This window comes from Phalacrocorax carbo, chromosome 10, assembly GCF_963921805.1.
Source record: "Phalacrocorax carbo chromosome 10, bPhaCar2.1, whole genome shotgun sequence".
Taxonomy (NCBI): domain Eukaryota; kingdom Metazoa; phylum Chordata; class Aves; order Suliformes; family Phalacrocoracidae; genus Phalacrocorax; species Phalacrocorax carbo.
This window is the reverse complement of record NC_087522.1, coordinates 11245973-11258103: the sequence shown is the minus strand read 5'-3', so window position 1 is coordinate 11258103 and position 12131 is coordinate 11245973. Positions and strand designations below refer to the sequence as shown.

General features: G+C 39.4%; 1 protein-coding gene across 1 annotated transcript; it reads left to right on the top strand.

The window, feature by feature from the left end:
- Positions 1–2972: 2972 nt before the first annotated feature.
- On the top strand, positions 2973–9057 carry RSL1D1 (ribosomal L1 domain containing 1). Its single transcript, XM_064461855.1, has 9 exons — positions 2973–3077; positions 3181–3320; positions 4064–4202; positions 4814–4962; positions 5125–5226; positions 5833–5926; positions 6014–6142; positions 6920–7129; positions 8519–9057. Exons 1-9 carry the CDS (start codon positions 3042–3044, stop codon positions 8861–8863), a joined length of 1344 nt encoding a protein of 447 aa, XP_064317925.1. The 5' UTR covers positions 2973–3041; the 3' UTR covers positions 8864–9057.
- The last annotated feature ends 3074 nt before the right edge of the window (positions 9058–12131 follow it).

Below are 12131 nucleotides of genomic sequence, written 5' to 3'. Positions count from 1 at the left end.
TTTTGCTAGGAGGAAGTACAAAATTAGGGATGCACAGAAACACCTTCTTAAATAAGTGATGAGGTAGAATGGCTTGCAATTACATCATTAAGTCTTAGCACTTAAATTTAAGTGTGGCAAATGGCTTAAGGAAAAAATACATACTTTTGTAATCAGAAGAAGTTAAATTGAGGGCTACAGCAGAACATGTTTAGTGTACAGCGATAACTGATGAAAGTAACTAACCTAATTTCCCTTGTAAGAGTAACTGAATTTGTGAACTTGCTAGATTAAAAGCATACTCTTTATATTCATTGCATGCTATATTAAGCAGAAATATTTCTTATCCAAAGATTAACTTATTTTTCCAAGACAGCTCTGTTAGCTATGTCAAACACCTTTCAAGAGAAAATCATCATACTAAGTCAGTTAAACCACATCTAGTACAATTTAGTGAGGTCAGACTTTAAATGGTGAAAAAAAATGTACTTGGATGAGACTGATAAGTGAAGCATTTGACTTTGAGTCACTAATAATAGTCCCTTTAGTTTTATCCAATCAGTGCTATGCTGACCCAGTACAGTCAGGCTTCACACATACTGTTCCATCACATCTTACAAGACTAGCCTGGGTTATTTTCAGAGGGATGTACTAGTCCTATGACTTTTTCTGTTTCTGTTTTGTTTTAACATGTCACAATAATATGTTGATGTTTTATTTAAACATGGCTGCTCTAAAATATGCAAAACCTATGCAGAGATAGGAGCAGGGCTAATACAATTATCAGATTACAAAACACCACAGCTAGTATCATGTGTAATTTCTACCAGTGCTGAAAAGATTTTAATGAGTTATCCAGGTAGCAGCTTGCCTGTGTGATAAATGCAGACAGCCCAGAGCTGCCAGGGCACACACAGTGCTGTGAGAATGAGGCCAAAATAGTTCCAGGCTAGATTTGGTCTCAAAACAATACACTTACCCAGTGTGGAGCTGAATGGAATAAGCATCCCACAATTAAGCTACTTCAATGTGTTCAGTCAATGCATTTCTAAACTGAATTGGAGGTGCAGCAGTTCTGCATTTACTATTCACACATAAGGAAGAAGTGGCATGTGATAATCAGTGGTAGCCTCAGCTGTAGCAACCCGGGAATAGTGCAGTTCAAGATACTGAGAGGTGTGTAAGAAGGATGGGTAGCAGAGTACAGCCCCAGGACTTCAGGAGAAAGACCTTGGTTTATTCAGAGAACCAGTAGGCAGGATCCCATGGGAGGCAGCTCTAAAGGGCAAGGGAGCTCAGGAAAGCTGGCAGCAGGACTTTAAGGACAACCTCCTCCAATCATACAAGCTCCTGATACTCAGGAAAATAAGTAGATCTATCATGAGACTGGCTTGGCTAAACAGTGAATTTATGACAGCACTCCAGTGCAAAAGGACAGTAAAACAGGAGGTAAAAACAGATATAGGCTGCAAAGAAGAGATCTAGAAACATTGCTCAGGCATTTGTGAATTGGTGAATTCTTATGGTGTGAATTTTGGGATTGATCTGTGCAGGGACAGGAGTTAGACTCGATGATCTTTGCAGGTCCCTTCCAGCTCAGGACATTCTATGACTCTATGATTCTATGTAGGGATTGTCTTAGAAGAATAAAATCTCACCTACAGTTGAAATGAGCCAGGATGTCAAGGGCAACAAGAAGAGCTTCCTCTGCTACAGTAGTAGCAAAAGGCCGAACAAATACATGTGGGATGGTTGCTGAGTGGGGCAAGTGATTTTGGGTCCAGTTGGGCTGCATTCAAGGGTGCTGAGAGCTGGCTGAAGTCAGAGCAAGGCTCTGTCATCTTTGAAAGGAGACTGAGGGAGGATTCTAATGACAGGAGAAAAGCAAATGTTCCCCCACCTTCAGAAAACACCAAGAGGAGAATCCAGGAGCCACAGACTACTCATGCTCACTTGGTCACTTGGTAAATCATGGATCAAGTCCTCTTGGAATACATTTTTGGGTGCATGCAGGAGGTGCCTGGGAGCAATCAGCATGGATTGACCAACTGCAGATCATCCTGAACAACCTGATTACTTTCTACGACAAAATGACTAGATTTGCAGATGAGGGGAAAGGAGTGGATGGGATTCACCTCAACTGTAACACAGCTTTCAAAAGTCTCCCACAATCTCCTTGTATCCTAAACATTATGGTCTGGGTGAGTGGCCAACTAGATGGCTAACAACTGGTTGGACAATGGGGCTCTGAGGGCAGAGATAATGGCTTGTACTCTACCTGAGGGCCAATAACAAATGGAGTATTGCTGGGATTTATCCTGGGACATGTTCTATTTCATATCTTTATCAATAACCTGAAGCATGGTCATATTGTTTGCAGATTACGTCAAACTTGGGGACCAGTCGACACCCTTGAGGGCAGGGCTCACATACAGAGGGACCTAGGTAGGCTAGAGGTATTAGGCAACACAAATGTTTTGATATTCAGCAAAGGCAAATGCAAGCCTGCATTTGGGAAGGAGTAGCCTCTTCCTGAGTGGAAAATGACTGGCTGGGGAGCAGCTCTACTGGGAAGAACCTGGGGGACAGGGAGCTAAACATGAGCCTCCTAAACATGTTCCCTGGAGGCAAAGGTGGCCAGCAGCGTCCCGGGCGGGACCGATCCAGCACCATCAATAGATCAACGCGAGTACGACAAAAAGGGTTTTTTTCGCCGTGAGGACACTCAGGCGTAGGAACAGGCTGCCCAGACGGGGCTTGCCTTCTTCCTCCCTGGAGGCTGCGAGCCCCCGGCTGGATACAGCCCTGAGCAACGGGACTGACCCCCGGCCGGCGCTGCTGCTGAAGCCGGCTGCAGTGCACGTTGGACTGCCGGCCGCCGCAGCGCTCCCGCAGGCTGAGCTGACTTGAGCTGAGGTGAGGTGAGGTGAGCCCGGCCGTGCAGCCCTGACCCGCCCCGAGCACCGCCTCCCGGGGCCCGCGGGCCGCCTCCCCGCCCCGCCCCCGGACGTGCCCCCGACGTGCCCCGGAAGGCGGTGGCTGCACGTGGCGCCGAGGGAGACATGGCGGGCGGGCCGGAGCGGCTGGAGCGCGAGCAGGTACGGTGGGGCGGGGTGGAGCGGGGCCGTAACGTAACGTAACGTAACGTAAGGTAAGGTAAGGTAAGGTAAGGTAATTCCGGCCGCTGCCGTGCCGTTGCAGGTGAAGAAGGCGGTGGAGGCCCTCCTGGCTTTCGCCAGAAGCAAGGCCAAGGGAGACGCGCTGCTCCTCAACGAGGGCGAGAACGTCCACCTCCTGGTGACTGTCTGGAAGGTCCCGCGGGCGGCGCAGGTCATCAAGATGTAAGAAATTCACCCTCGGCTGTTAGTCACGGGGGTTGCTCGTGTCCTTTGGCACGGAAAAGAGCGCTTAGCTGATTCTGGGCTTAAGGGAGTTGTGCCGTGAGCGGCGCTGTCGGGTCGGACCGCTGCTTTACCCCCGCTTTTTTGCGGCTGGAAGCTTGTGCCCGCTTCACGCACAGATAGAATGCTGTTTCTGTTGGTTGCTAGTTACAAGGTATGTGCCTGACACTCAAGAAAAGGAATCAACCTCTTCTCTGTCTTAACCCCCCACCAAACCATTAGAAAGACCCCCTCCCGTGATACCCAAACCCGAATATGAATTATACGTTTTCTTTTAAGCCATAGCTATGCTATGTTGAGAAAGTTTACATCTATGTATCTGTGCCCTAGTACTACAAAGACTCGTCTAATGACTGGATGGTGTAAAGAGAGGAGAATGGGTGGTCCTCCTTCTCCCAGGACCTGTGTGGTAACAGTTCCTGGCAGGACAGATGGATTCAGCGAATTCAGTGGTGTATCTGACTGAGGCTGTGGAATATGATTGCCTGTTACAGTTCTGTTTGCTTCAAGAATTATAGGTTCCACTGAGAACGTGTAGTAGTTGACAGAGAACAGAATCTAGATACCCAGGTTCCCTGTAGTACTTGTTAAAGGGTAATGATCTCTCAGTGTAGACCTAGTTTGGGAAAAAACCTGCTTCCTCCTCTTAGACATTCCCTCTCCATCTCATGCTCTTGTTGTAGACCACTGCCCCATGGCATTCGACCAGAAACAGCTGAGGTTTGCCTATTCACAAAGGATGAGCCAAATTTATCAGCAGAACAGACTGAAAATCTGTACAGGAAACTTTTAATCCAGAATGGGATCAGAAGTATTAGCCAGGTAAGAAAGATCTGTCATGGAGTAGTACAGTACTGTCATTTCTTTCCTCTTGTACCAACAAAAAGGGAAAGTAGTTGTTGTTTTCTGCTGTTTAATATTCTAATGTCAATGGTTCTGAGCTCTAGTAAGATTTTTCTGACTATTCACGCTAGTTTTTCTAAACTTCAAAATTTAGTTAGAATAATTTGAGTTTGAAACAGGATCTTTAGCAATCAGATGTAATTGCTAGATATATGCTCAATATTTAGCTGAGTAAGCAACAGGAAAAAACTCACAATGTAACAGAATATTTGAGTTCTTTGCAGCTGGATTGGACTGTTTATGCTACCAGCAATAAAACTGGAAAATCGTTTTATTGTTGTATTCAAACTTGATTTAGATGTTACCATGTAATCAAGTTCTGTTTGGTGATCCACAGTATGCAAGACATCCATATTATTTGATTCTTAAAACAAAAAGTACCGTGTCCTTTTTCTATTGATTGTCTTCAGCATTCTAAAATAATGCGCCATGAGAGACTATCGTTTATGCAAGTTAATTCCGTGCAGTTCTGAGAAGTATTCTAGGCTGTGTTGTCAGCAGTGGGGACTAACCTGTTACTTGCATTGCAGATCATCTCATACAAAACTCTCAAAAAAGAGTATAAACTATTTGAAGCAAAGCGTCGCCTCCTGAACAGGTTTGATCTCTTTCTGTCTGATGACCGAATTAGAAGGCTCTTGCCCTCACATCTAGGAAAACACTTCTATGAAAGGAAAAAGTAGGTCTTTAAATTCTGTATACCCATTTTGTGCTATCTTTTATAAGATTAGATTCTTCTTAGTAAAGTTTTGGTTGGTTGTTTTTTGGGGGGTGGCGGCTTTTTTTTGTTTGGATTGGGTTTTTAAATCTTTTTTTCCTTAATTTCCCCTTTCCTTTTTAGGGCACCTTTATCTGTAAACCTGAAAGCCAGAAATCTTGCTAAGGAACTGCAAAAACATATCCAGGGGACTACGCTCCCAGTTACCAACAAAGGGTGCTGTTAGTAAGTATAAGTAGATCAATAATTCACTTGAAGGATGGTTGTACCTTAACTGTAGGAATTTTGGGTGAATTATTTTTATCCATTAACATGTGAATGAAAGTGATTAAGGGTCACCATTCCACATACAGGCCATTTTGAACCTTAACCTGTATAAAGAAATCAGTAGTTCCACTTACGAAGAAGTTTTACTGTGAAGTTTTACTTCTTGTCTCTCTTTCCTTAGACCTAAGGAATTTCTAGGCAACTGTTGCTGTCAAACAGCATCTACAATCTTAGAAAAGTATTACTGCTAAATTAGATAAAAACTACTTCAAAAATATTCTATTCTTATAAGACTTTTTTCATTTATTGTGCATCTAAAAGGATCTAAATTGGTAATATGCCTAGTCATACAAGGCAGAAATTGTGTATCCCAATGCAGAAAGGTGAATACAGGTAAATCTGACTGTTATTACAAAAGACGTCTGCAATAGCCAGCCATCCTTTATGAAGGTTAAGATAATTGCAGATAAGTGGGCTTTTTTCATTTCTGGGTATGCCTAAAAACAAGTAACTTGAAGTATGCTTATTTGCCCACATATAAATATTACTCTTCACTTCTTTCAGTACAGCACGTATAGGTCACACTGGAATGAAAGCTGATGAGATAGTAGATAATATCATTGCAGCGGCTGAGGTGATTGCAAAGAAGTTACCAAAGGTACTGCTGATTAACTGCATTAAAGCCAAGTCAAATCATAACTCAGCTTTGCTATTTTTACATAATAGACTGTTTTTGTTGTTGCAGGATTGGAAAAATGTAAAAATTCTTCACCTCAAAACACTTAAATCAGTTGCACTTCCAATTTTTACTGCAAATATCTCCAACTTGGATGAGCTTGACAGACAGCCATCTCTCAAAAAAAAAGAAGTAAAGGTAAAAGAAAAATTCTTCAAACTTTCCATAAACTCAAATCAGAACAACCAGTTCTTTGGCTTCCTTTCATGCATTATAGTGTCTGATATATTGAGTTTAAATGTTTTAGTAGATCCCAGGCATTTATGGCTACAAATGGGTTAGGTGCTCCTGACTCTGAGCACTTCAGATACTCAGTAATACTAATGAAATAATGGAAGCTCCCCGATAGGTTGTAAAGCAAACTGGGAATAAGTTAGTTAAGTTTTTCTAGTCCTAAACTGTAGGGAGCTGAGATTCATTCTTAGAACTTTTGCTTGTATTTTTTATTCATATTAGCCTTCTGAAAATACACTTGTTAACATATACATGGATTCAGTCTCTGCATCTGTTATTTGTTGGCTAATCAGTGACATCTGAATAATTCACAAGCTCAATATATTTCGGGGCAGGGGGGGCTCACCTACTTTTTAAAAAAGAAAATAATCAGCTATTCCTTTGTACTGAGCTCTGCTTGTTATGTTCGTCTGTCTAAGATAAATTTGGAGCATATATATTCAACTTAAAGACTGTAATCATGACATTATTATCATTTACCTATGAGCTACTTATAGTAAACTTCTGAAAGCAATGAATTTTTTCATATATTACATGTGGTGGACCAGTCCCGGTCTATTGAAGAACAATATTTAAATTAATGTTACTAGACAGTCTTATTTTTACCCATATTAAAACAATTATTAGATATTTGGAAATATTATGGGGATTTGTCTGAGATGTGCTTCTAATGAATTCCAGAAGGGAAAGAACAAGAAACCGAAGGCGGCAGCTAAGAAACTGAATTCAGGTCAAGTGACTTTGACAACTAAAATAAATGCTGATGCTGCTACTCAGGCGCTTGAGATAAAAGAAAAAGTAGTAGTCCAAGAATCAGGTGATCATGATGATGATGATGAAGAAATTCCACAACTGGTGCCTATGCAAACAACCAGCTTAGCTGAGCTGAAGGTAACTGTTTTATAATATCAAGAAACTCACATTTCAGTTAAAAGTAAAGATTTTGAACTGTTGAAATCATTCATTGCTCCTTAGGGAACAGTGTGTGTTAACACGCTTCAAGTGAACTGGATTTTTTTGTGAATATATCATGAAAGCAAGAATTGACTGTATGGTGGGGCATGCCCTGGGGAGATGGTTTGGTTTGGTTTTAAGGTTTTACTTATGTTTTAGTTAACATCTCTTACAGACAGAGGAAGCCAGTGGTTATTGTCCTTTTACATATTTTTCTGAATAGTAGCAATTTTGTCTAAGTCAGATAATACACCTGAAGTCAGAAGAAAGGGTAAATGATTGAGAAACAGCTTAATACTTGATTAAGTAAATAATACAACTTTTAATTTAAAATTTCTTGTAAAATTAAATTTTAATGCATTTTAATGTACCATTTTCTGTCTGGAGTGCAAAATTTGAGGAAGAACAAGTAACATTCTCTAGGATAGTAATATGCAACATTAACAATCACATAAATTGAGAGCTAGCAGGTTGCATGAAATACCTTAGGGACTTCCTGTGGTCATTATTCAAGACGATGTGGATCAGGTCATTAACCTGTCTGCAAAGCAACCAGTTTAACAAATATCTAGGAAAGATATTTGGATGAATAGAACAGTAACACTTACAATTTCAACTTGGTTATACTGCATTCATGATGGAGCATATCCTTAAACTCTAGCACTGCACCTCTTCAGGGATGCCCAAACTAAAACTATGATTATGTGCAGGCCCACAAAAAAATTTCATACAGCTTGCGTCAAGCTGCTCTCATGCAACAGGTCTAGATTAGCTCACGTGATTTGATTGCCAGAGCCCTGTTTCCAGATGCCTGGGATACAGCTAGAGTTGGGTTGTATGAATTGTTCTGATGGCAGCAACCTTCCTTCATGAGGGCGGTTTGGGAATATATGATGAAGTCAAGGGGAATACTAGGCCTAGTGTGCAAATTAGAGTGCAGTCAGTTTGTGTGTGTACAGCTGGACTTCAAATAGAGCTGGTCTATATTCAGTCTATTAAGCCTGGAAATGCAGCAAGAGGAGGACTGTGGTTTAAAGCTGTGCCAGCAGAGGTCAGTGACTTGACTGGCCAGGAGGATCCTTGCATCTATTAAATCTATTTACTTTCTTACTATTTTGTTATATTTTCATTATTTTTATGATTTAGTTCTGTGTCTAAACCACTGCATCCAGACTGAAATGTGAACAAATTATTTGAGCTAGGGCACAGTTCTATTGATATGAAAGTATTTGTCATTTATAATTGTTTACTGTTTTTCAAGAAGGTAGGTCAATGAAAAGATGTTTCTTAGGTGAAAGGATAATTTTTTGTTTGTCTTAAATACAGAAAATTGAACCAAGTCCACAAAAAGGTGACAACCTGAGCGAGAAAACTAAAACACCCGGTGGTAAGAGAAAGAAACAGCCTCTAGCTGTGGAGACTCCAAAAACAAAAAGCAAAGTTACAGAAGTGTGTGCAGACTCGCAGACCACACCAAAACAGAAAAAAGCCAAGCAGCTCAGCATGCCAAAGGAAGCAATAAAAGAAAAAGAGGTGAAAAAGACTCCTAGAAAGCCTGAAGCTAAGTCTTTTGCAACACCAAAAGCTGGAAAATCAATACAGTCAGCCAAGAAATCTTCAAAAACACCAAAGCAAACACCCAAGAAAGTGCACAGGCCACAGTCAGCATGAATGGTGTCTGTTGTAACACATTTTATGTAGTCATTCAGTGGGGTCTCTTTAGTAAATAAATACATTGATGAAGTAAAATACCTTCTTAAGTAAATCTGATCCCAAGAGCTTTTTTCACTGAGACCTGTAATGATTCATTTGTGTTTCCTTCTAACTGAGGAGCTGGAACAAATAAACTCATGATCTTAATTGGCTCTATTTCTTACCTTTTATCTTTTCCTGGTCCAAACTAAAACTGTTCAAATTCTTTAAGTGTCAAAGGGCAGGGAGGGGGCTATTCCAGGAAAAAAAGCTGAGATACTTTATGGGTGACATCTTCCTGAAGCATAGCTTAGTATCTGAGCAGACAATGGCTGAAGCAAGAAGCATGCAGACCAGGAGACACAATCTATTTAACAAGTGATTTAAAAGGTAAAATAGACGCTACCTTTTTTTCCTTAAATTGTTCAAAATAATGAAAATAGGTTCACATCTATCAATTTGATTCCAGATATTAAAGTTAGTAGCCTGATAGCTAGAAAATACATTAAGTTTGGCTTGTTATTTTTACCTAGGCTATTAGTGTGTGTGTGTGTGTTTAAAAAAAAAAGCACAGACAATTTTATCATTGTATGCTTTGACTATTTATACTTTATGACATCAAGCAAAATCTCCTTACCTTCACTTTTGGGCTTTATTTCTGCTACCAGAACAATTGAGGGTATTACTGTATGCTGGTCACAATACTATTGTTTCTTCCATCTGAAAAACACCAAAGGCTGTATGAATTTGGGGTGTGCCAGCTAACTAAGCCAGTCCCATAAACGCATGAAAAATAGCCACTACAGACCTGAAAGGTTATCTGTTTGGAATTTTACAGAATAACCAAATTGCTGCTCTCTGTAATTCCCTCACATCATTCTCAGAGTGAGAATACAGATTTGTGATGAAAAGTCCTAGTAGTAAAAATCTTTATTTGCAGTATTTTACTCAAATCTAAATAGGAAAAAGGTCATAAGAGACAAGATTAATCAACAGTATGTAACCAGCCTAATTTGCAGAGTTTTAAAAAAATCTATCCCATCTTCTGTTTATGGGATATCCCATATGAATAGATTTGCTACCTAGAAAGAATTGGGTGCTAAATAAAAATTTGTAAAAAACCTACTAAAGAATATGAAAAAATTTTGTTTGATCTATGGTGTCAACTTTCTGTAACCCACGACCTCTTGTTCTAGTTTACTATAAACATTTTTTAATCAAGAAACAAATTAATCATAGCGAAAAAAGCAAGTCTGACTCAATGATCCCTGTTAGGTCAATGCTAACAAAAAGATCTGATCTTGTCCAAAAATAATCCCAGCACTTACCTTACTTCCATAATAGCTAAGTAAGAGAATAGATACAGAACTCACCTCCTTTCTAGAAATGTGGTTTTGTATCTAATCATTCACATTAAGATGTTTCTTAATTTGTAGATGTGCAGAAACTTATAAAATGAAGAGCATAACTTCTGTATGAGTAATTTACAGTGAATTGTACTGGCTTGTAGGTGCTAGAAAAACATCCTTCACATTTAAAATATTAACTAGTACTGCCTTGAAATTCTGCAGCACCTTGAGCCAATCTACGTTGGGACTGCAGTAGTTAGTCTTGCCTTTTGTTTGATAGCAGCACCAGAATTCATACAGCTAGGTAAGACATGTACAGCAGCTGAGTGAGACAGCTACAAACTAACCCACTGGGGAAAAAGTATACATATAATATAATATATAGTGAAATTTGTTCCTTTTATGTTGTGGCCTATCTAGGATTCTGACAGTTAAATAAGATGTAACACTACTGATGTGATTTTTATTCTTCCTATGAGTAATGTACTTTTATTAAAAATACATATATTTAGAATTCAGAAAATCAGTGGGTAATAATTTGACATAGCTATCACAGATCTTCACTTGGAGGCATTTCAAGTAGCCACCCTTGCTCAGAAGCAGTAAGTTACCATTGTTACATGGAGGTACATTTCTCAACTTTTCAGCAGACCGTATGTATTGAAGATCAGTGTTGAATGATGAGTTAAATTTGTTATGGAACTATGTCTTAGTAATGTTTTTCTTGCTTGTTTAAGAGACCTGGGAAAACCTGTCACTTTGCTAATCAAGAAAGGAGGTAAATATGAAAAACTAACATTCATTCAAGTTGAAATTGTGCCTATTGCTGATGCATTACAGAATCAAATTGGGTGTAAAGCAGAATTGTTTTCAATTAACTAAGTCCAACTGGCAAGCTGTAAGGACCAAATCACCGCTTCATGTCCTTAGTATAAATGCTCTTCCACAAAGATAACTGAATTTTCTATGCTGGCAGAAACAGCTATGATAGAGAACACTTCCCTGAGGGCTGACCTGGTTTAGCTCTGCAAACCATGTTGGTGAGTATTAAGTTCAGTCTTGCATGAATAACTAGCGTGTAATAGTCATGTCTGAGCCTTTGTAAAGATGTTTTTGGCAATGACCATCAGGAGACTAAAGCAAATCTGGTGTGTTTATGTATAAATTCTTACAGACCAACCATTTTCATTCCTGTAATATTTATTCTGACTGACTTTAGAAACAGAAGGTGAAAGGTTTAATAGACATCTGAGTAATTTATGGTACTATATCTTTTGCCTCACAGTCTTCATTTTATTTGAAAATTGAAGGTGGAAAGAACAGAGGAATGAATTATAAAATCCACTTATGATATGGATAGTAAAATTATCAGTCTTATAATAAAGCTGTATTACCACAAGTTCTGTCAGAAGCCCCACAAGTCTGAATTTAAAAAGGGGACTTTGGTTAAATTCTTATGCAACACTGTCAATAATACTATTTCTCCTTAGCTACTTTTGCGTTTGTTTTTTTTTTTTTTAATGGAAAAATCTGTTAACTTTTTCTCTATTAAGAGTATAGAATAATGATAGTGTAAAATATGGAATTGTCAAGACATATCTAAGCTCCTGAAGCACTTCAAGAAATACAGACAGTGCTTGCTTTACATGGCTCATGTATGCTTGCATTCAAGAAACACAGACAATGCTTTCTTTACATGACTCACGTATGCTTGCATTCAGTGCTTTGTGGAGACTGACTAATAGCCAGAATTTTTTGGGGTATCATTAATGTGAATTAATCGTTCATGGGATCCAGTTCATGTCCTTTTTAGAAGTACTGAAAGCAGAGTGGCTGCGTGGAGGCTAGAAGGGAAGAGGAAGTCGATAACTTTCAAAATACCAACACTTTAATTTAAA